The sequence below is a fragment of the Lactuca saligna genome, chromosome 2 (genome assembly GCF_052625555.1).
Source record: "Lactuca saligna cultivar CGN05327 chromosome 2, ASM5262555v1, whole genome shotgun sequence".
In the NCBI taxonomy this organism is placed as follows: domain Eukaryota; kingdom Viridiplantae; phylum Streptophyta; class Magnoliopsida; order Asterales; family Asteraceae; genus Lactuca; species Lactuca saligna.
This window is the reverse complement of record NC_136418.1, coordinates 180,739,625-180,764,930: the sequence shown is the minus strand read 5'-3', so window position 1 is coordinate 180,764,930 and position 25,306 is coordinate 180,739,625. Positions and strand designations below refer to the sequence as shown.

The window sequence follows — 25,306 nt, the reverse complement described above, 5'->3', positions numbered from 1 at the left end:
TAAGTGATTGATTTGATTGCGCAGTGATATTTATAGTTCCAGAGTTGACACGTATAAGTACCAATCCATGTATTGAAGGGTACGTTATGCGTGTACGTTCTTTCACGTGAACATAACAAACAAGTCGACATATAAAACAACAACGAAATGTCACATGGGTCACCTACACAAAGTTTTACTTACCCAAACCTCTTAAATTACTAGACATTTCCAAAACAAGAGTCTCCTTCAGCTCTTTGTAATATTCATATGGAAGAGCCTTGAGAAATGTGAAGTGGGATTGAAATTAACTTAGATTATTTAGTAGTTGTTGGACACCAAATTGGATTCATCCTAATTATGTACCAATACAATACGTACAATACTTGTTTTCCTTAATCTAGTATAAAGGCCCGGGTAAAAGGTATGATGCCAGATGAAAGTATAACGGACCCAACTCACCCAAGTACCCCAAGTAGTCACTATTGGGCTGCAAACGTAGGCTTGTTTTAATTTAATTTGATATGTATTTTTTTTTTAATTAATTCTGAATAAAAACCCTAAAAAAATAAAAACCAATTAGTGATGAATATGCAAAATATTTAAAATAGTGAATTTATTTCTATTAATAAAAACAAATATAACAGAATTCATCATTTTTATGCTCTAAAAATCAGTATACATGCGAACGCCTACAAAAAGTATTAAAAAATATTTGAAAATTTTATCGGCATGATGCTTTAACAATGGTTTTAATTATTTTTTTATTTTTTTACTTTAGATTATATTTAAAAATAAAACTAAACATTACAAAGTTTATTGTTTTTATGCTCTAAAAGATAGACATATAATTGATTAATTGATCGTTTTTGGTTTTTTATTTTTTAGGATTTTATTTTATTTTTTAAAGCTATTGTACCAACTTTTTATCGTTTATGTATTTTAAAATGATATTCATATTGATGTAACAAGTCATGGTATACTTAAGAATGACATTTATATGTTTGAAATTTGTGCAATAAACCGTAAAAATGACAAAAACATATTACTATTGTGTCCAAAAGCAATACAAAAATAATTTTTTTACGTGATTATAATATAAAGAAGAAAGCAAATGATTTAAGACTTAATTAGCCTACATGCAAATATAACAACTATATTAGAAAGCTTTAAGTCCTAAAAGTATAGGACCAAAATAGTTATATATGCAAGAATCTTGAAAATATGGCAAAATTGGACAATATGTGAGAAATTGTGCCAAATATGTCATATGTTATATATTATTGTATTGAGATAAGTTATAATACATAATACAAGTAAAATGGTGCAATACGCATATTAATATGAATGGTGCAATACGCACATTAATATGACAAATAACAAAGTAAGTTGTTTTATTTGGAAAAATAGACAAAGTAAGATGTTATTGTGTGAAATTATGAAATAAAAAAGCATATGAGTGATTAGTGAAGTATGATTAGTACTTGGAAGTAATACAAAATTACCACAGCATGAGATAGAACTTGGGACACATAAAAAAAAAAAAACAAAAAAAAAAAAAAAAACAAAACAAAAAACAAAAACCTAGTAGTTATCTTCGGTTTTGTAACGTCTAACCCTTGGGTTTTAATAGTAAAGTCCAATATTCATTACTCCATGCTCGTTTTCTTGATTATAATGTGTATCCAATAAAAAGAGAGATGCCTGGAAAAAATAATCAATTTATTTGGAGTTATAACAAAAACGTTATAAATAAACAAGATGTGATTGTTTTCTGCCTGATACTAATCAGGCTTATCCAAAGGTTTGGCTTGGTATGCACCTATTTTAGCATTGTTCTTGCTCGTTTTGTGCTAGTAAAACTAACCAACTATGATTGTCAGGTTTTTAGTCATTACACCTAAAACTGACAAAACCTGACACAAGACGCCAACCTGGCACGAAATAAACGGGTTTAGGTAAGAGATTGTGACATGTTTAAGTAAATGGGTTGACATAATATGAAGGTCAAACGGATTAGGTTAAGGTCAAGACTTTCAAATCGAATATTGCCCATTTAACTATATGCATTTTTTTTATAGATTTTATATTTTTATAGATATATTATATATTATAGATCTATAGTGGGCCAAACTCAAAAAATAAAATTAAAATAACAATTTGAGATTGGCTAAGCAGAATCAAATCAGGGGAAGCGAAAAATATGAAAGTGTTTCAAACTTTCAGAATGATTTAATTTTACTCATCCTCACGGCTTAACCCTTTACGCCCCAACTCTTACTTTTTCTATGTTGTCTTCTAAACTTACTAAAAAATTTTACATTCCCTGCCGACTCCAATGTTTCACTTTTTCCTTTTCGCCTCCCCATCTCCTACATTCCAACTTATAAAATGTTTCAACCCTACATGACATAACATATTTACAAGGTCTAAACATTAACCTGAAACCCAACATTAAAATAAACAAGTTGAGAATACACAACATGATAATTAAAATGTGTCAGGTTAGGGTCGAGTTATTTCAACCTGTTTATGTCTTGATACTATAACATCCATAAAAATCGGGCCAAATTTAAACTTTTAAGAACATTTAGAAACAAATTGTTATTACAAATTTGTTTTCAAAACAGATCTATACCAGAGTGTCCCAGAAACATAGTCATAAAATGTGAGGAGCTGTATGATCACGCATTTGCCTTCCCGCGATCATCTGATGCACCTGAAACCAAAACTGAAACTGTAAGCCCAAAGCTTAGTGAGTTCCCCCAAAATACAGATACATAGCAAATAGCACATATACAAATAACAGCAAGTAATGGGTCCACAACGTACAGACTGGATTACCCCTGGGCCCACAGTGTGAGTCTGGCTTGCGTTCCGAGCCGACAACTCACATATGGATTGTCACTAAACCCACAGTACGAGTCTGGTATGCCTTACCCAGCCCTCACCTCGTATCTGAAATGCTCCCGAGCCTACTGTACAAGTCTGGCATGCCCTACCCGGCCCTCAACTCGTATCTGGAATGCTCCCGAATCCTCATGTATGAGTTTGGCATGCCCCGCCCGGCTCTCAGCTCATATCTGGAATACTCTAAGGTTTGTTGGCTACCGTACGGAGCAATACAACCTCAACCCAACCCACATAATATGTCGACATATAACATAACTAATGCACATACATATAGTTAGGTAATAACACAGGTAATCCTACAGATCTATCAGTTGGCATAACAACTAGCATGCATAAATAACTCATACTCAACATAATATAACAGGTAGGATATCATATCTAATGGGCCGCATTGGTGCCTTCGACCCCTTAGTATAGTGAGGATAACTCACCTCATAACTGTCGAACCGAAGTGATAAGCTCAAACTCTCGAAACACAGCCATCCACACCTATATTTACCATAAGATCATGTCCATAAATTTCCAATTTACTAAAATGCCCCCAAAAGTCAACTAGTCAACCCTTAGTTAAAGTCCAGGTCAATAGTCAAGGTCAATAGTCCATGCTGACCCAACTCGTTGAGTGCAGCTTACTGACTCATCAAGTCCTTCTAAAACTCGAGAAGTCGTAAAAATCCCCAGTTGCTTTGTCGAGTTTCCCTGCAACTCACCGAGTTCATGCATGTTCAAATGTCGGGAAAACCATAGCTGGCTCGCCGAGTCGTCCTACTGACTCGCCGAGTCCATGAAGAAATCCTTGCAGACAATCTTCATCGGACTCGTCGAGTTGGCCATGCAACTCATTGAGTCCCTTCAGTCCTTTCTCCATTCAGATGCTTTTGAGCCACCCCAAAACTCCATATTGCATATCAAGCTTCCCAAGGCATGTTTATCACATAAAGTTGCAAACTTTATATGTATGCAAGGCTCTAAAGGCTTAGAATACCAAATCCAAGCTTATAATGGGGTTTAACTAAAAAGGAAAAGCTTATACTTGCTAAATCTAGAAAGTTTATAACTATAAAGACCAAGATGAGTTCAGATATGAAGTTGCAACTTCAAATCCTAGCCCATACCCGAAAATGAATAACATACATGCTAGAAAAGCCCTATTCTTAAACATGAGAAGATCTAGAAGGAGGAAAGTCAAGGTAACGACTTGTTACCTTCAAAATGATGCCAATAAGTAGAAGAGTCAGATCCACAAGCTCATCTATGCTCTAATCCTCTTACACTTCAAGTCTTTTTCTTCCAAATCACATTCCAAGCTTGAAAATCATATAAAATGGAGAGAACACACGAATTAGGGTTTCAGAGCTCAAGGGGACATTGAGGGGAGGCCAAGGGAGGCTAATGACCCTTTAAATAGGTTGTAAAACCCTGAAAATTAGGGTTTCATCCTCTAGCTCCAAATCGTCGAATCATGTCCTCTGACTCGTCGAGTAGGTCACTTAAGTTACACGGCCAAATCAGTTCCTACCCGACGAGTCATAGCATCCAACTTGTTGATTCGACATTTCAAGATGAAAAAAAAGGTTGTAAAGTTAATACCTGAGAGTCGGGGTATTACAGATACAACACAAACCTCACACAACATGACATGTATTCCATGTCACTACAATATCACCTACAACTTTCTAAGACTTGTATGTGTGATCTAGTGTATAATTTTAGGTGTTTGATATTGAAGTTTGAGGCTAAGGCGGAGGTTAGAATAAGGGAAACAAAATCAAGCTTTCATAAAATAAAAAGATCGTAGCACCCGTTTTACATAATAGATCAGTTGAGGAGACCAAACTAAGGTTTTTGGGAAAAGCATGTATCACACCCCCAGTCGGCGGCGAAATCGTAGGGTTGTGCGACGTTTGATAGATACCACAATTATTGAGTACATTGAATAATACACAAAAATTAAAATAAAAAACATTTCTTTTATTGATAATATAATATATTACATTGTCTTAGCATAGAAAATTAAAAAACTACATCCTTGACACTGACAAACAAACAACACTGCAAACCATCTCCTTATGTGAATCTCCGATGATGTTGCCACTCCTAACTCTCATTTCCCTAAAAATTCATATGATTTAAATAATCAACATATTGTTGGTACAATCATAGGTTTCTATGTTTTAAAAATACTCTTAAACATCGTTGTCGTTGGGTATAATTTTTATAAGTATTTACATAATTGTTGCGATACTCTTTTAAAGGAATTTATTTATTATGTTTACTTTCCTTTAAAAAAATTTCTTTAATAATTGTTTTATGTATATTGTAACGACCCGATTTTCAACCTAAATTTTTCATTTTTATTTATTCAATATTCAATTACATCATAGTATAATGCGGAAACATGATTACGAATGTGCATGAGTACTGTTGAACCTTGTCCTTTTCACGAACCAATGAAGTGCTTGAAAAACATTTATAACAACTGGGTAAGCGCTAGGTTTAGTGAATTCCCCAAAATATCGTATACCATGATACATATACATGCATACAAACAATCCTTACTATCTACCAATAATATGTATATTTTAGACTTACGACCCAACCATTTCGTCTTCAACACAGGTCTTCGTGTACTTACCGCCTACATGTCATTTTATCACCATGGGTGTATGTGTACTTACGGCCTATATGTCGTTTCGTCAACATTGGCATATGTGTAATATTGGCCTACTTGCCATTTTGTCAGGACGCAGGCCTATAGGCTCCTAGCCTCTTTAACCATTCCACTATCATCCCTAACTAAGTCCAATATCACAACAATTTTGCACATAAATATTGTACCTTAGATTCTACTAATACAAGCACATTCATACTTCCTACTTTACCAATTTACACTTAAGCACGTAGAGAGTATTATATCAGTTATAATCTATTTCATCTATATCATAACATACATGGTGTAGCACATGGTTCTTGGTACGTATTTCTTTTTATTTTTATCTAAGAATTTTCCATTTTTGGCCTTGGACTCGGCGAGTTGAAAGACCAACTCGCCAAGTAGAAGCGGGATGGGACGCGGGATTTAAGTGATGGACTCGACGAGTCGGGTCCCAGACTCGACGAGTAGACCATGTCTGGACAAAAACCCTAATCTGAGGGTTTGCACCCTATTTAAACAATGTTATGTCGGCCACAGCGTCCCTTACGCTCCCAAAACACCTCTCATTGAAACCCTAGCCGCTATTGAAGCAATCTAAGCCTTGTTGGTGGAATTTGGTGCTTGTGGTCTTAAGAAGGAAGGAGAAAAGCTTGAGGAAGTGAGTAGAGACTAAGGGAACCCGAGTTTATGCACCTTCTACAGTTCATTGAAGGTAAAAAGTTGTAACCTTTCTCTTTCATTTGTTAGATCCCTCTTTGGGGAGATTTATGGCTTTTATAAGCCATATTTGATGACCAACCATGATTGCAAACATGGTTGGGGGTTGGGGCTTCTAAATCAAGTCATTAAGGGACTTGATTTAGGGCTTTTATAAGCCATATTTAGGACTTCCACACCCACACACAATCTTCGTGTGCAAATTTTTGAATCTCACTCCACGGTTCCTTTGAAAAAGTGAAAACAAAATGAAGCATCACAATTGCTTTGAAAAAGAGAAAACAAAATGGTCTTCCATAGTTATTTACAGCCGTTAGAAGCATCAAATGACAAAAATACCCTCACCGTGCAACGCACGTGGGGTACAACAACCCAACATATGTTATCATTCTTGTTCCTGCATGATCTTAGAACCAAACTAAAAATGGTCAAATGTACTATGATACAAAATGCGTGAGAGCTACTCAGGTCCTTTTCCATTAAAAAACTTAACACACGAACAATATGCCTGTCATTAACACAGGTCTTTTAACATGATCGTTATATATGAAAAAAAAAAAACTAAGAATAGAAAATCTATAACTATCCTAGCTTCATAATATACCCAAAGCATCTCATCCAAGCTTCATAAGGACCTTGGCCCAACCATCATCATCCCAAGCATTGCCACCATGACGCCGCCCATCACCAGAGCAATCACTTTTAACTTCCTCTCATGATCTTCCAACTTGTGATGCAGACTGATGTGATCAACACGACACAAAATGAAATCTTTACCCACTTGATCTTTGAGCGTCTGCATCTCAATCTGGTTGGTAGCAATCTTGTCTCCACTAGGGATGAGCAAAAGAACCGAACCGGCCATAACCGGCCCGAACCGAACCGGATTCGGCCAAAATGAAGAACCGAACCGGCCTGGCGGTTCTACCGGTTCCGGTTCCGGGTCCGGTTTTTGCCGGTTTTTCGAGTTTGGAACCGGCTAAATTTTGATGTATCCAACGACTAAATTACTTTGCGTTTTATTGGTTTTTCGGGTCCGATTTTTGCCGGTTTTTCGAGTAATTCCAAAGACTAAATTACTTTGCGTTTTATTGGTTTTTTTTGAAGAAGTGGATGTTTAAATACATGTAAATAATCAACATTTTAATAAACGATTCAACATTCAAGCAAATTAACCATAGATCTTTTATTTAAATTATTACAAGCAAATTAAACATGTATGTCGTCAAAGTTATGTTATTAAGTATCCAACATTCAAACATTCAACATTCAAAACACACTTTCGACATTCAAAATATACTTCCAAGTTTCACTAACAAAAAAAAAACAAAGTCTAATATGTGGATTCCAACATTTCTTTGATATTTTGACTAATTTCCCGATCTCTTCCCCCGTTAGCTTCAAGTTGTGTATAGCATCCACAATGTCTATATATAATACAAAAGAAAAATGTTATTACTTACTAAAATATAACAAATACTAATAAGAAGTTAAAAATAAGATGTAACAAGTATTAGTGTATTACCGATAGCAAGGTCATCATCAGCTAACACATCGTGCACTTCGTCGTAGTCATATATAGGCAAGCTACTCTTTCTTAGCCAATCTTGAGTGCATATCAATGCCTCCACAATCACAACAGACAAATTAGTACGGTAGTCGGTAATTACTCGACGACCGTTACTGAATGTGGATTCGGATGCTACGGTGGAAATTTGCATCCCCAAAATATCTATTAATAAACAAATTAGTGTATAATACACGACACAAATTTATAAATTAAAAAATTAAATTAGAGTAAAAGAAGGTCGATACCTCTTGCCATTCGAGCAACGATCGTGAACCGCACCGCATTATTTTTCCACCATGTGAGGATATCATATCCTTTGTCAAATCCGATTGGGTCCTCGTTTAAGTATCGTTGCAATTGACTTTCTGACAATGTCGAGGGGAAACTTCCTGAAGTCATATAGCTTCCAAAGAATTCGTTTTCGTCATCAAAATTAACAACTTCTTCGGGAGTTTCTTGTTGAGACGATGAGGTCATGTTTGACCTTTCCAAGTATGTCTTGAAAAACTTGTCCAATTTGCATTCGATATCAATAACCTTTGCACGTGCTTTGGATTCTATCTCATCAGCGAACATCTTTTTATCTTTGTTCTTGGCTTTAAGCATTTGGGTAAAAACAACTTTCATAAACTTTGACTTGCATTGAGGATCTAACAATGTCGCAAAGAATACATAATCACTTATAGTATCATAGTCACCTCAATATTTGTCATATTTATCTTTCATATCTGGTACCATAAACATAAAATCCAGGTTGGTTTCATGTTTCCTAAGATGTTGCTCTATATCTAGGATCTCCCGGGTATACGTATGGAAGATAGGCTTTGTTGAACACGAAACTTTTTCAGTTTTCTTCTTAAACTTCTCAAGGAACTCCATCATCTTTTTAATCATCTCAAAATCTGAATGTGATGGTACCCTTCCCACAGTTTTCTGAAAACATTGGATCTACAAAAAAAGAACAACAAAATCAGATTACGTTTTATTAATGTTAGAAAAAAAAAATCAGATTTGACACCCTTCCTTGCGGGGCTTGTAACTCATTTAATTTTTAACAAAATCAAGCGTTTTTATAGTCTAAATTCAACTACAAATCCTAATCTACATGTAGGAAAAAGATTCAGGTCAAAACAAGTTAAATCGAATGAGTTATGCACATTTGAACAACAAAATCACATCACGTTTTATTGTTGTTAGAAAAAAAAAAAATCAGATTTGACACCCTTCCTTGTGGGGCCTGTAACTCATTCAATTTTTAACCAAATCAAGCGTTTTTATAGTCTAAACTCAACTACAAATCCTAATCTACATGTAAGGAAAAGATTCAAGTCAAAACAAGTTAAATTGAATTAGTTATGCACAATTTAAAATTTGGACAAATTGCTAAAAAAGTAAATATTGCTAATTTTAGTGCTGAAATATATTTGATTTTATTTACCTTGATGGCTATATTCGAGAAATGCATCTTTCACATCGTATGCTGATCTTAGCAATTCAAAGGTAGAGTTCCACCTTGTTGGAGTTTCACCACACAAAAACCTTTGACTTTCTACAGCCGCATCCTTCATGGCTTGTTAAAGGTCTTGATCCGTTGCGGGGAGGCTCTAATGTATTTCACCGCATCTTGTAGGTTTTTTACATGATAAACTTCGTGTTTTAACCCCATTTTCACAACTAGGTTTATGATATGAGCCATACACCTAATGTGAAAATGTTTTCCAATCTCGTAAATACCCGGTAGTTCTTTCACAATGATGTTGATTGCCGCGTCATTTGTCTTGGCATTATCAACGGTCATCGTCATGACATTCTTCATCCCCCACTGGTTTATGCAAATTAGCAACTCCCGGGCCATGTCTTCAGCTTTGTGAGTATCAACCTCTCTAAAGTTGACTACCCTTTTGTGCATGACAAAATCTTCGGTAATGAAGTGGGTCGTGACAACCATATAATTTATCTTTTGACACGAGGATGTCCACGTGTCGGTTGTCAAGTGGATGGCTGTTTTGGGGTTGCTCAAATGTTTGTACAACTTCTGCCTCTCCATTAAATAGAATGACACAACATCACGAGAAATTTTATGCCTTGAAGGCAATTTCACCCTACCATTGAGGGCGTTCACAAATTCTATGAATGCCTCGTTTTCAATTAATTTAAATGGTAGTTCGCCGATGGTGAAAAGGCCTGGCAAGGCAAGTTGGATCCTAGTATCATCATGTTTCCATATGTATACATGACCCTCACCATTAGGAGCTTTCGTAAATGACAACTTTTGTTGTTTGTCATCAACTTCTTTCGGTATGTTGTCTAGATATAACTTGCACCCATTAAAATGCTTATTTATTGAAGTTGTCCCATTCCGGTTTGGATCCGCAGCTAGTAAATGTAAACAATAATTACATTCGGCCCACTTTCTTTCAATTCCATCGTCCTCCTTTATCCATTCTATCTCGAAGTATTTCCAAACAGGAGCGGTACAATTATCTCTACCCTCACCTCGTCTAGTTAGGTTAATCCGATCCCTTAACTCTTTTTGAGTCTTTTTTTTTGTTTTGTTTTTGGGTTTTGGTTTTGTTGGGTATTTTTCTTGTGTTCGTTTTTGTGGTGGTGGTGATTTTTTTGTTTGTGTTGGTTTTTTTGGTTGTCTTCGTTTTTGTGGGGTTGCAAATTTTCGTTTTTTTGAAGGTTGTTGTTCTTGTGGCTCCTTTTCTTGGTTTGATTCATCACTTGGTATAACATTCCATGCCAGTGTTTCATCTATATAATATTCTTCTGAATCTTCTCCATAATCCTATATTCTCAAAATAAAACATATAATAAGTCATATTATGTTTAAATGCTGAAAAATAAATATAAAAAAAAAAAAAATCAGATTTGACACCCTTTCTTCTGGGGCTTGTAAGTCATTCAAATTTTAACCAAATCAAGCGTTTTTATAGTCTAAATTCAACTACAAATCCTAATCTACTAGTAGGAAAAAGATTCAGGTCTAAACAAGTTAAATTGAATGAGTTATGCACAATTGAACAATAAAATCAGATCACGTTTTATTGCTGTTAAAAAAAAAAAAATCAGATTTGACACCCTTCCTTGCGGGGCTTGTAACTCATTCAATTTTTAACCAAATTAAGTGTTTTTATAGTCTAAACTCAACTACAAATCCTAATATACATATAGGAAAAGATTCAGGTTAAAACAAGTTAAATTGAATGAGTTATACACAATTGAACAACAAAATCACATCACGTTTTATTGTTGTTAGAAAAAATAAATCAGATTTGACACCCTTCCTTGCGGGGCTTGTAACTCATTCAATTTTTAACAAAATCAAGCGTTTTTATAATCTAAAATCAACTACAAATCCTAATCTACATGTAGGAAAAAAATTCAGGTAAAAAAAAGTTAAATTGAATGAGTTATGCACAATTGAACAACAAAATAAGATCACGTTTTATTGTTGTTAGAAAAAAAAAATCAGATTTGACACCCTTCCTTGCGGGGCTTGTAACTCATTCAATTTTTAACCAAATTAAGCGTTTTTATAGTCTAAACTCAACTACAAATCCTAATGAACACGTAGGAAAAAGATTCAGGTCAAAACAAGTTAAATTGAATGAGTTATGAACAATTCAAAATTTGGACAGATTGCTAAAAAAGTAAATATTGCTAATGAGCTAAATGCTAATCTTACTTGATCATCAAAGTCTTTTCCAATCCAATTAGCCGAATTACCATCTTCAATATTGGCATCATGAACATCCGAGTTTCGGTATCTTGATGATGGTACATTTGGTAACCCATCCAAATCCTACATTGTCAATTTTACACATTAATTATATAACAAAAGTACTAAACAAATTCGTAGTTTTGACAATCTTACATAATTACATTCATACTATAAACAATAAACTAATCTAACAAAAATCTTGCATGTATGTCTACAAAGTACATTGTTAAATGGAGCTTAAAACATGAAACATATATTATATGTACAAGAATCAAGATCTTTTAATTAAGTAGGGATAAGAATGCATATCTTTGGAATGGAGACAACAAAAGCAAAGAAAAAAAACTTGCATGCATGCCATTATTTGGCGAATCATTGAAGCATTGAAGCAAATATTGAAATATATAATCTTAACACATGAAATATAAATATATGCTCTTACTTGATCTTCATGAACATCCATAGTTTGAATCATTGAAGCAATTGAAGATAAAAATCAATTAATGATGATGAAGAATTGAAGATCGATTGAAACTTGGAGATGGAGAGTTGTAATCAATGGAAACTTGGAGTTGGAGATGAAGAATTGAATGATGATGAAGAGATGTCATGACTCGTGATTGTTGTCGATGGTCGCAGTAGGGTCGCCGATTCGTTCGTGACTTGGGGAGTTGGAATCACGATTTTTTTTGTTACGTGGGACTAAGAACTCCAAGCGACAGCCCAAGGGTTTTATGTAGCCGGGCTGGTTCCCGGTTTTGAGCCGGTTCCAACAGCCGGTTCTTACCGGGTCCCGGTTCCAAATAAGCACGAAACTGTAGTATAGGTCCCGGCCCGACCGGTTCCATCGGGTGCCGGTTCCGGGACCGGTTCCGGCCGGTTCCCCGATCCTTTTACTCATCCCTAGTCTCCACAGTCGCAAAAAATCGAATGGAGGTCGCTGAGGTTAACAAACTCTCCAGAATTTATCGAGTCGGGTGAGGGAGGTGGTGGATCCGACATTGATAGATTTTAGGGTGTTGTTCGGAATTGTGTTTGGCTTATTAGGGTAAAAAGGTATCGATTTCTGCTACGTTAAGCACCAAAGATTTGTGAAGAAGACTTTATGCCCCCACTACTGACTCTTCCTTGTCCTCTACGGGTTGTTGGATGGTTGGTAGACATAATGGCTAATTAGTGAAGGTTAGTTGGACGCTTAGGTGGAGGATGAGTAAACGAGTCCAAATCAATGCTGAGTAAGCTGCTTAGTTGGTAAGTCAAAAAGTTCTTTTACCTTCGATTGTGCGTTAAAGTTCCATATTAACCGGTCATTTACAAGTATAAGCCATTTAAAAGCAAAAAATAATCAGGATGGACCATTTAAACCAATATACGAAAGATAATTGGGTCAGAGTGACAATAACCTTTGGCAAAATTGTGAGAATTTGATGGTTAGTGACTAAACTTGACCATGTCATATATTTAAGGGATTCGTATTGTTATTGGGCCTTAAACGCGCGCGTCACAAACCGGGTTAATAGGGATCCGAATTTGTTCGAGATATAAAAGCTTAAGACCCGCCTCCAATCAGAAAACTTCACCAGTTCGGTTAAATTAGGGTTTTACAGGTTCTTCTTGGCGGCAACACATCCTTTGCGATGGGGAAATCGAAGGGATCAAGGAAAGGGAAGAAAGCATGGAGAGCCAATATAAGCACAGAAGATATTGAGGATTTCTATGAAAAATCTAGCAAAGACGCTCTTTCTGGTGGTTCTCTAACCGAAGTCCCTAGCGATTCTCTGTTCTTCGTCGATAAATCCAGAGGTTAACATCTTCATGCTCCTGTAATATGTTAATGACGTGCTCTTACTCTTCCTTTCTGAATTCATATGTATCTCTTATTTAGTACACGTTTTGTTCATCGCATTAGATGCTTCGTTGCAAGCTAGCAAATGTTCATGTAAAAAATGAAAAAACAAGAATACATCATGACAATTTGAAATATAAAATTAACTGGTGAACATGTTTGTGGTTTTCCCTATTCAGATCTTTCCGTCAAGCGTAAAATCGATAAACACAGAGAGAAGATCCTTCGTGTTGATAGCATACTACAGAAAAACTCTTTTGTACAACCTGTACCCTCTTCAAATCAGAAAAACTCCTTTAAAAAACGGAAAGTGATTCAGAGGTCAGACGATTCTTCTCAGGTCTGTCCAAGTGTAAAAAGTTTTTCGGTTTGGTTCTTCTTAATTATTGTACTGGAATATTTGTGTGATTGATAAGATCTAATTTGTAATTGAACAGAAAGATGGCACCACAGATACCGGCATAGTTGATATCTGGGATGATAAAGGTTTATCTCTTACTTATTTCTTCGCAGATGCCTCTTCTTTTTGGTCTTAAATGAGAGATTTCTTAATGGATGTGTGAATTTTCAGGTGAGCGAACTTTTAAGTCAAGAAAGGTCTCTAATAAGATTATTGTGATTCCTGCTGTGGAAGTAGAACCACCTGGATGCTCATACAATCCATCATCTGAAAGTCATCAGGTCCTTTACTTATACACGATTTTTACGAAATAGTCTGTTGAAACCATTAATGAATAATGACTTCCATTTATTTACACTAGTTCATGTTTTTAACTTTTTGCAGGATTCATTAGCTTATGCAGTTGCAGATGAAATGCAGAAGATTTACACTAAAGAACTACGCCCTACACCTGTTCCTTTAACTGTTCCTGGAGAAGCCATTGACGAGGAAGATGTGTGTAGCCTTAATCTTTTGGAATTATAGCCTTGTAAATACTTATGTTAATTCGTGTAGCTAATGGTTTAGAGATTTTAACAGATGTATTTTCTTGATGCGGACAAAGAGAATGATGATGATGATGAGGATGATGCGCAAGATGTTGATGAAGATCTTGAAAAAAGGTATGTAGTTATTATGTACATCTCCTTGTTATCCATCTATAAAGTTTATGTATAAACTTATGCTTTGAAAATTATGAAAAATGCAGGCCATTTAAAACTAAAAGGGTAACACGAGTAGTTTTGAATAAGAGGATTAGAAATAAAGAAAAATTGAAGAAGCAAGCAGAAGCTAAAAAGACAAAGGAGTTCACTAAAGAGCTTGACAGGTGATTTTTTCTTAAGCTGGATTTTTTTTTTCTTTTCATTATATTTAGTTATTTACTTGTTTTGGTTTTAAATATATACTGCAGCTTACCAGATATAATTGATGAAATTGCAAAAGAGGATGAAGAAAAAAGCAAGAGACATGAAAGGCGTGCAATTGCCAAAAAGGAAAGACTAAAATCATGTCCACCACGTCTAGGGAGACACAAGTAAGTTTAGTTTAGGGTTGAATTTGTAAATTACCAATTATGTTGTTTAAGTTTAGGGTTGAATGTGTAAAATTGGGGGGAATGTTTTTCAGATTTGAACCTGCACCTGTTCAAGTGCTGTTATCTGAAGAAATCACTGGTTCTTTAAGGAAACTCAAGGTTTGCATTTTTTACAATTAGAGTTTATTTTTTTAATAATAAAAATATATTTGTGAATGTTATAAAATATTATTTTGTAGGCATGTTGCACCCTTGCGAGAGACAGATACAAGAGCCTTGAGAAAAGAGGAATAATTGTGCCTACTGCTAAGAGTGGCAGGTATTATTTACTCCATCATTTTTTTTTTTTTTTTTAACTGATGAGACTTTATTAATTAATGTTTTTAGATGCTGGGATTTGCTGACAAGTGTCCAATTTATCTGTTGTGCAGGAAATAAAAGGAAGTCTTGTTTTTTATTTTAATTTGTTCCTCAATCAGAATCCTCATTATATTGTTGATTCTAGCTCTTTATAACAAATATGGAGTTGTGTTTTTCGTTTTTGGTTTTCTTCAAAACCATAGGATGTATTTATAGGATGGATTTTTGCTATACTTTATTCCTCCTAAATATACAACACTTTTTTTTCAAACATGCATATCTTTTTTTAACAGAATTCTTGACCCTTTATCTTTTTTTAACTGGTAAAAAACGTTCTCTTTTTACAATCGCGCTTTCTTCATCAGTTTGTTACTATGTATATTGATTTCCATAATGTTATTGTTAATGAGATATTAGAACCATGTTGACTTTAAATATCAATAATGTTACTATTAATGAGATATAAATATCGATAGTGTTATTTATAAATAATGAGATAGAACCCTGCACGCTTTCCGCTAGACTTAAACAGGGGGAAAGTGCCCGATAGCTACACCATCTGTTTTATGTTGTTTTATATTAAGCTTCCATTGTAACTTATAAGTTCAGTTAAGAAAGCTTCCATCGTAAGTTCAGTTGAGAAATAAAGGAGACGTCAATTTAGATGTTTATGTGACTTGATCGAAATTCACATGTAAAATATCAGCTTTGTATGGTTTTTGTTTCAAAAGCCCAAAGTTTTTTGATCTTTGAAGGGGCGAACATGTAAATATACTCGCATAGAAAAAATCTGGTCTGTTTTGGAGGAATTTTGCAAAACCGCCATTTTTACATTTGCCAAATTGTACAAAAAAAAGCCGGCGATCTGTACAAACTTGGCAAATCTTGTAGGTTTTCTTCATTATCAAAGGTAAACCCCACCCTATAATATACGTACTATAATATACATATTGATTTGTAAATAAATATCAAGAATGTTATTGTTAATGAGATAGAGAACCTTGTGGACTTTATAAATCAATAATGTTATTATTAATGAGATATAATGTCGATAATTTTATTATTTAATAATGAGATATAAAACCCTGCACACTTAGTTAGACTATTAAAAAGGGAATGTGCCCAATAGCTACACCCGTCCGAACTGAACACCCTCTCTGTTTTACGTGACTTTATCAAAATTCACATTTAAAATATCAGCTTTTTATGGTTTTTGTTTCAAAAGCCCGAAGTTACCCAAAGGAAAGTAAATTAGAAATAGAACGTGTCTGGACATAAATAGTAAATTCTATTTTACACTCTAAAAATAGTGTAAAAATAGAATGTGATTGGGCATTCTCCAAGTTCTTTAATATTGGGCAGAATTTGGGGAATGTTGGGGTTTTATAATCCTTTTAGTTGAGCGGTTAGCATTATGAATTTGATGCGCTTGGTTGGTGACGATCGGCCTAAAAAGCATGTAGGCGGTTCTAATAAGGTATCAAAGCTTTAGGTTAAAACATTACTGTTGACTCTGCAATCGCCACTCTCAATCTCTGGGGACCTTCTCTAATAGTCGTTAAAGATGTCTTCATTATGCTCTCTCTCTCTCTCTCTCTCTCTCTCTCTCTCTCTCTCTCCACCGCAATCTCCAATCTCGCTGCAGCTTGAGCCCTCTTTCTTTCTTGCTCCTTTCTTTGGATGCCTTTGCTGGTGGTTCCATGATTGTTGTCATCGCTCCTCTTTTATTTTACAATGAAACCACTTCTAGCCCTTGTTTCTTTTCTCTTCTTCTCCAACAAATAATCATTTTAGACACCATCATCAGAGCTTTGCCACTGTTGTTGCTGCTGCCTTCATCTATGCTTTCATGTTTTGTTCCTTCTTTTATTTTTCCAATTTAATCGTCTGATGTTAGTGATTAGGGCGAGGCTAATATCTATTAGTTAGGTTAAGACCAAGAGTCCATTTTTTATATTCCTTAAATAGGGTTAAATTTTCTTTATGATCTATTCTATAAAGCAAATGGGAAATAGTTCCGGAGAAGTACTACCGTTTAATCAAAGGCACTTTTCCATAAGAAGAGTTTCATTGTTCTAGGACCAACACTTATTAACTTTTCAATTATATTATTTTCTTAAGAGTGTTTCTATTAAAATGTTGTTTCAAATATAAATAAACTAATGTGTCATGCGTAGGTGAATGTAGATCGTACTTTAAAGGAGCCGACACTCTCGTCGAGAGGAGAAAGGGCAAACAACCGTTTCTATTTGCAGTTTAGTTGGTGTGGATTTCATATAACTTTCAATATTGTTGAACATAACAACTATATATAATTACACGCATGGGTAGATTTGAACCCCCCCCCCCCCCCCCCCCCCCCCCCCGCTTTTTTTTTTTTATAAATAATTTATCTCACGTTGACCAAGTTAAATGGCATCACTACATATACGAGTAAAATATGTCGAACGAGTCGAAAATCGTCCGATATAATATTATTTAAAAACAAGATTATGATTTGTAACAAATTAACAATGTATCTTTTGTCATTATGTTTGGCATGTTGAGTATTTTATTAAAAATATATTTAATAAAAATATCAACTAATTTTGACTTGTTACTTAGCAAACATTACACATTCCCATTTAAAACAATTACTTGTTTTAATATTACAAATTTTGTAGTTAAAGTAAAATTTAATTCTTAAAAAAAGTAATATATTTTTTGATTTGTACATATTTGTTAATTGAGTTTTTTTTGTCTATATCTACGCATTCAACTTTATTAATTGTATATATTTAGTCTTTATGACCATCTATTGTAGGTAAACCGGAAAAAAAATGGCTTAATATGGGAATTTGTAATGTTTATTTCATAATATTTATATTTATTTCATAATATTTTTTTTGCATATTTAATCCTTAATTTTTTTTGTTGCAAAATAAGTTCTTATTGTTTTTGTACACATTTAATAGTTATGAACAGTTTATTTAAGTTTTTCTCATAATATCCGATGTGAGACAATCATTAATGAGGTGTTCATGGTTGTTGATGATTATGGGCACCGTGACCTTGGCTGCTTGATTGCTTATGTCTTGTGTTGTAAACATCGTAACTTCTTCATATGATCTCGAATTTTAACGATCTTTATATCCACACGTTCGTATTTGAGTCTACTATTTCATGTAGATTACTTTCATTAAAAAGTAATATATTTTTACTTATGATTTTATAAAAAAAAACATTCATACATATATTTATAAAGAACACATGTATATAAAGATCATAAATAAAAATATATTACTTTTTATCGGGAGTAATCTAAACGAAATTTGTAGTAGACTCAAATAAGAACACGTAGATATAAAGATTGTTAAAAGTTGAGATCGTATGAAGAATTACGACATTCAAAACACAAGACCTAAGTCAAACCACAAAACCGAAGCAACCAAGCAACCGGTGACGCAGTGACTATAAGCATAAACAACCCAAATACATCATTAATGATTCTCCCACGTAGGATACCGTGAGAAAAACTTAAAAAAACCGGTCATAAGTATTGAATATATACAAAAATAACTATGACTTATTTTGCAACATAAAAAATATTAAAGATTAAACATGCAAAAAGAAAATGTGTACAAAGTGAGAAATATATTATCGTATTAAGTCATTTTTTCCGACTTACATGGAGTAGCCGATCATAACGTCTGGATGTGTACAGTTAAACACGTTGAAGTGACAAATGTGGACAAAAAAACTTAGTGATCAAATATATACAAATCGTAAAATATATTATATTTTAAAGTCATTATCTCTACAATTTACGCATAACATTAAGAGATAATGACATAAAGACCCGATGTGTGATTTTTTTTTTTTTTTTTTTTTTAAATTTTATCTTTTTTACGTGATAAAGCCAAATTTTTTTAGGACTTTAATGATCCATAAAAGCAAACTTAAGAGATTTTATGAACCAGAAAAAAAAAAAAAGTAAAACCGAATATTTCTACCAAACGTAAGTAATTTAATGAGACAAAATTATATAAAAATATAATTTTTTTCGACAAACATCAAATTTTGATGAACCTAAAATCCGTAAAAAAATTAAATATGTACATTTTTGACAAAGTTAAAAGACTTTTATATTATTATCAGTAATAAAATAATCTCTTTACTTTCCAAAAGACAGAGAACAATTTAAGAATATCGAAAATATCTTATCGTTTGCTTCTAAAATATTTTGTAGACAAAACAAAACGAGGTGAATAAACTTAATTCTATTGAAAAAGGGTCTCTAGATCATTTATAACAATAAGAGGGAGTACTCTGTATATACGAAAAGTCAAAGGACTGCTTCTGTACATTTTTAGTAAAGGAAGGAAAAGAATTGCCGTGTTATAAAGCAACGATGCTGGACATTGTAGAATAGGCTAATTGTTTGTGCCGGTTTTTTGTTTGCGGTCGTTAATCGGTCAAGCTAAGCGGCTTCGCATTGACCGAACCGAATTATTCAATACGCCAGCTGAGCTGCCTGCTATTCGCAGATATTTTTTTCAAGTGGAACACAAAGGAACTTGTTCCCATCATTCATCTGCTTTTGAGCCTCTTTTCCTCCGATTAAGGATTCTCAATAACTCTAAAGTTGTTACCAAAGGGAGGATAAGATGAATTTGAAACTAGGTTTTCAGCTACAGGTAAATATTTTTCTCAAAAGCATTTTCAGATCTTAGCTTTGTTCGTACGGTTTTAAGATTCTTCAGTTTTCACCCTTTTTGATGATATACGCGTTGACTGCTTTAAGTTTCTCGATTTCACTTTTTTGAACTGTTGAGGTTTTAGGTAGATGTTGTTGATCAGTTCTTATTTTGCAAGTTTAATTCGTTTAACAACTCAAATTTGGCTTGATTCGACAACTTAGCTTGAGTTTAGGTTTGAGAACAGACGAACATTAAAGCTGTACGATGTTCTTACGATATTGAACCTTTTGCCCTTCGTTTGAAGTTAGCTCTATTATTAATTACAGTTAGATTTGTGTTCGTTTGCTTATCTCGTGCATAGCTGATGCAATTACATTTTGCTTTACCAAAAGGGATGCACTTAGTCAAAAGTAACACTGTTCAATGTCGATAGTCAATTATTCATGTGAAGTAGATATGTATATTCTTTTAATTCCAGGCGTTGGTTATTTAGGTTAACTTTTGATAAAAAAATTTCTCATTAACTTGATTAGTTCTCCTGGATTTGAAGTTCGAAGCTAGTTCTCCATGCCTATCATCGCTGCCACCATTGCTCTTGTTATTAAAGGAAGATAATCAATCCACTTCCAAGAGCAATCAACAGCTGAAAAGATATTAGGACTACTACACTACAATGACTTCAAATGATAATGGTGGAGTTGAAGAAGAGAAATCAAACGGATGTAGAGTCAAACCTATAGTCAATCTTCATATTGAAACCTCTCGCAGGGGACTTCTTAGGGATGAAGGTTCTCAAACTCGGGGGGATAGTACTGCTACAACTCCTACTCCTCTAACCAATAGAACCCCAAGTTTCCTTGTATTTGGCAATTTAGGTACTCCAACTGCAAAATTCCAAAGAATAGCCCAAGAAAGAGACGATTTCTCACGCACAGTTCCCTCAAGTGCAAGTCAAGCAATTCGTGATCGCTTCACTCGAGTCTTCTCCAAGAAAATTGACTGGATTTCCCTCCAAAAATTAGCCAAAGAGTGGATAAGAAACCCCATGAACATGGTTCTCTTAATCTGGATCATAGTTGTTGCTATCTCAGGTGCAATCCTCTTTCTTGTCATGACAGGTATGTTAAACCACGTCCTTCCAAGAAAGACTCAAAGAGACGCTTGGTTTGAAGTCAACAACCAAATCTTAAATGCCCTTTTTACCCTCATGTGTCTTTACCAACATCCCCAAAGGCTTTACCACCTTGTACTCCTCATAAGATGGAAACCAGAAGACATTTCAAAATTAAGAAAATTATACTGCAAAGATGGAACCTATAAACCTCATGAATGGGCCCACATGTTGGTTGTTGTCTTGTTGCTTAACCTAAACTGTTTTGCACAGTACGCGTTATGTGGTCTCAATGTCGGGTACAGGAGATCAGAAAGACCAGCACTCGGAGTCGGAATCACCATTTCCGTAGCGATCGGTGCTCCCGCAATCGCTGGTGTGTATTCTGTCGTGAGCCCCCTCGGAAAGGAATACGATTCCGTTCCTTCCGATGAAGAATCGCAACTCAAACCGGAAAGCAACCGAGGGAAGTCTTTCGAAAGAAGATTCTCATTCACCCCAAAAGACGACAGCACAATCGAAACTAGTCCGAAATGGAGCGGGGGTATTTTCGACTTTTGGCAAGATATCTCATTAGCATACCTCTCGTTGTTTTGTAGTTTTTGTGTTTTCGGATGGAATATGGAGCGACTTGGATTTGGAAACATGTATGTTCACATCGCAACATTTCTTTTGTTTTGTTTGGCGCCTTTTTGGATTTTTAATTTGGCTGCGATAAATATCGATAATGAGACAGCAAGAGAGGCATTGGGGATTACGGGGATATTTCTGTGTGTGTTTGGGTTGCTTTATGGTGGGTTTTGGAGGATTCAAATGAGAAAAAGATTCAATCTGCCACCTTCTGATTCCTGTTGTGGGAAACCTGCTGTTACTGATTGTGCATTGTGGCTTTTCTGTTGCTGGTGTACACTTGCTCAGGAAGTCCGGACTGGAAACATGTATGACATTAAAGAGGATAAGTTTTATAAGAAACCTGCGGAGGAGGTTGCCTTTCCGATTCCGTTATCAACTCTGCCACAAGAACAGGAATCTGGATTCCATTCCGGTCCCAGTTCTCCACCTCAGAATAGCTCTGCCAGGCAGCCATCAGATGCGGAGGATGTTCATTCGAGAGGTAAAGATGTAACTCTGGAACCACCGATTCCATCTTTAATACATAGAGAAGACAATTGAGAATATTAAAATTTTTATATCATTCGAGGTGTATGTATATGAGATCTTTTTTTTATTTTGTTATCTTTTGTGTTGTGTAAATTTCATCTTTTTCTAGCATTTCCTTTTGTTTGGTGTATCTTAAGTTTTGAAGGATGTTTAATTTCCGAAGGTTCTGTCTAATCGATAAAATGGTGAAAACTAGAAGTGTTTTTGGGTAATTTTCCTATCATAATTAGTAATTTTGTTAATATAATAGAGTTCTTGGATGTTGATTAGTAGCAAGGAAGTGAAAGGGTTTTAGGGAGGAACAAAATTGTAGACTCCAGTCCAACCCAAGCCAATATAATTATAGTCTAGTAGTTGTCACCTCTTTTTAGGTTAGAGATTTTGTAGCCATTTTCTGACTCTCTCTCACCCAAACATTTTGCTTTTAACTATGAGTGGAATTAATCTTGTGTTAATGTATTTAATCATGTTTTGTTCGTGATTCTATCTAGCAATTATAGTTTCACTTTAATCTAATGTTTAATTTAATATCTGTTCATGTTGGCTACTAAAATTAGGGCCAGTTTATTCTCGTTATTCAATTTATGGAATATGTAATTGTTTTATGAATTGAAATTAAAGTACAAGCATCAAATTGGTTCTATGATGGGATTAACTTTGGTGTAAACTAAAACTACATGTTTTTATACTTCCAAACTTATGAGAATTATCGAATATTGTTGGAAACATTCATACAAATTTTAATGCGGTTTTTCAATATAATTCTAAAAGCTTGTTTAGATTAGGTTAGTAATTTAGGGTTAGTTCAAAGAACTTATTTTGATCAAACATTTTGGTGAACAAATAATGCTAAAGCTTGTTAATGTTTTCAAATACATATTATTACTTCTTTTCGTGACTAAGTTGCATGATACATGAGTTTACTACATGATCAAAACTCTTTTCATTATTAAATTTCAAATCTTTAATTGTATGTGTTTAATGTTCATTTATGCAAATTCAAACAAATCCCCCTTTTTTGTGACTTAAGTACCTTATGCAAATTGATATAAGCATTTATCCTGTGTCTTTCTGGATCGATCCTGATTTCCTTGTACTACTTTTTAGTACAAAGTAAAAGTGGTTTTGGAGTACATTTTGCATCCCTTTATTTGTTGGTTTTGATAGCCTAACAAGTACAAAATACAAACTTGAGCATACATGAGGCTTCCAACTACATAAGTATAAGGTATCAATCTCATTTGTTCTTTATCTACTTCTGTTTGTGGACATGAAAAAGAAACGAAAACATCTCTTACAACTACACAATCGATTGAGGGGGAAGGGGAGCATTGCTGCATTTTTTAGCGTTCAAGAACATGTTCAATATAAGCCTTTTGAGACAATCATAATGTTCCATGGGCCCGATCTCGGTGTATTTCGACATTGATCACATAAGAGGTTTCCCCGAGTTCTTTCGTGTCAAAATGGCATGAAAGTAATCGCTTTGACTCGTGCATAAAATTTAGATTGTTACTTGCAAAATAGTGTCATCAAAGTCATACAAAAGTTGTTCCCACTCATTTTAAGGGAGTATGTTGATCCACCCGATTTTATTGAAGCCATTCTTGTTCACAACTTCATCAAATTTCAAATACCATTGTGGGATGCTTATTTTAACCCATATATTTACTTTTTTAGTTTCCATACCAAATGCTCTTTACCCTTAGGCTTAAAACTTTTCGTTTCGGTCATGAACGCATCTTCATGTATGTCATTTAACTTTTGTTTTCTTGGATTTTGAGCGATTATTTAGGCAATCGACCATATTGAGATGGAATTGAGAAATAGAGTGTAGTCTCTCAAGATTTTTTAAGTTAATAGTTGATATAATTTTGGTTAATATGTCTCCCTTTAGTTGAATTTATTAATTTATGAATTAAACTACAATTCTGTGTTCTTTAAAATTATTTTTGTTAGAAAGTTAAAATGATAATTCTTTTTTCTTTGACAAATCGATTCAACAACTTTACCAACTAACATTGAATGATTCATATCTCTTAATTGTTCAACAGTGAATTATTCAGTTTTTACCAAACAACCCCTAAAATTATAAAATTATAAGGAAGAATTACAATACTAACAAACAACAAAAATGCATAACCGAACCATGACACAAAACCAATTTGGTGTCAAAAAAACACGACCCTAGCATGCCAAAATCCTACATAAGCATACAAAAGCCTACCTAGACATATACAATCCTACCTATGCACAAAAAATCCTACCTACGCATACAAAATCCCACCCATTGTCACAAAATCCTACCAAATGTCACAAAATATGGACCGGGTATTTTATATGGTCAACCTTAATCAAATCCGGCTACTTAAGGAAATAATTTAAAGAAAATAAAAAGTTAGGATATTACAAATGCAGAAAAAAATGATTTTTTTTATTTAAAAAATTATAAAACTAATCATCTCTAAAATTGATTAAATGATTGATTGATTCTGATAACCATATAATTTGGGTTACTCTCGCGATCATTAAATTGTGACTACTAACTACATCTATTAGTGGGGAAAAATGATAAGATGATGCATGATGACTAATAACCAATTCAGTATCCATTACATCCCTCTTTACAAGGTGTTTGTATCACCTCTGCTTCTGCTAATGACTCAAAAGTAGTGGAATTCTTTGCCATTTGCAATTCCTTGGTATTAATCTTTCACTTACTTCTCGTTATTCAATACCTCCGCACATCATTTTTTTTTTCACAAATTTTAGCATTAACAAAGGGCCAAGGGTCAAAAGTCATTTTCTTTCTAGCCATTTCACCCTTTGGTTAAATTTGATAAATAAGTTTTATCCATGTTTAAAATTATTATATTGATACAAACTCTATCCTAAACAAGAAATAAATTGGAACTTGCATCAAGCTCGTGTCATCAAACAAATACATTTGTGTATTAGACGTGACAACTTCAACTTGTTTGCTTATACATGAGTCGGTTTGAGTTTATTTTTATCACCAACAAATCAAATTAGTAAAAAAAGTAGCTAAATGACAATATTGTACTACAATGATTCTTGTAAACATAACTAATACACAAAAATGTAGAAAAAA

General features: G+C 34.2%; 2 protein-coding genes across 3 annotated transcripts; both read left to right on the top strand.

Annotated features, from left to right (window-relative positions):
* Positions 1–13,124: 13,124 nt before the first annotated feature.
* Positions 13,125–15,514, top strand: LOC145028386 (Nop53 protein). Its single transcript, XM_078977067.1, has 11 exons — positions 13,125–13,365; positions 13,588–13,748; positions 13,846–13,894; positions 13,980–14,089; positions 14,193–14,303; positions 14,388–14,470; positions 14,557–14,676; positions 14,761–14,883; positions 14,976–15,042; positions 15,123–15,202; positions 15,315–15,514. Exons 1-11 carry the CDS (start codon positions 13,200–13,202, stop codon positions 15,319–15,321), a joined length of 1,077 nt encoding a protein of 358 aa, XP_078833193.1. The 5' UTR covers positions 13,125–13,199; the 3' UTR covers positions 15,322–15,514.
* A 4,153-nt stretch (positions 15,515–19,667) lies between these two features.
* LOC145028385 (uncharacterized) lies at positions 19,668–22,287 on the top strand. 2 transcript variants are annotated; one of them, XM_078977066.1, is made up of 2 exons: positions 19,668–19,919; positions 20,473–22,287. In XM_078977066.1, exon 2 carries the CDS (start codon positions 20,596–20,598, stop codon positions 22,204–22,206), a length of 1,611 nt encoding a protein of 536 aa, XP_078833192.1. In that variant the 5' UTR covers positions 19,668–19,919; positions 20,473–20,595; the 3' UTR covers positions 22,207–22,287. The 2 variants fall into 2 exon arrangements, with proteins under 2 accessions (XP_078833192.1, XP_078833190.1); XM_078977064.1 differs by having other exon boundaries at positions 20,456–22,287.
* The last annotated feature ends 3,019 nt before the right edge of the window (positions 22,288–25,306 follow it).

What these genes read in the sequence shown, in the direction of transcription:
- LOC145028386 (XM_078977067.1), top strand. Translation starts at nt 13,200, where the DNA reads ATGGGGAAATCGAAGGGATCAAGGAAAGGGAAGAAAGCATGGAGAGCC. An exon ending in CTTCGTCGATAAATCCAGAG is followed by an intron (nt 13,366 to 13,587) that starts GTTAACATCTTC and finishes TTCCCTATTCAG; the next exon opens with ATCTTTCCGTCAAGCGTAAA. An exon ending in GTTCTTTAAGGAAACTCAAG is followed by an intron (nt 15,043 to 15,122) that starts GTTTGCATTTTT and finishes ATTATTTTGTAG; the next exon opens with GCATGTTGCACCCTTGCGAG.
- LOC145028385 (XM_078977066.1), top strand. Translation starts at nt 20,596, where the DNA reads ATGACTTCAAATGATAATGGTGGAGTTGAAGAAGAGAAATCAAACGGA.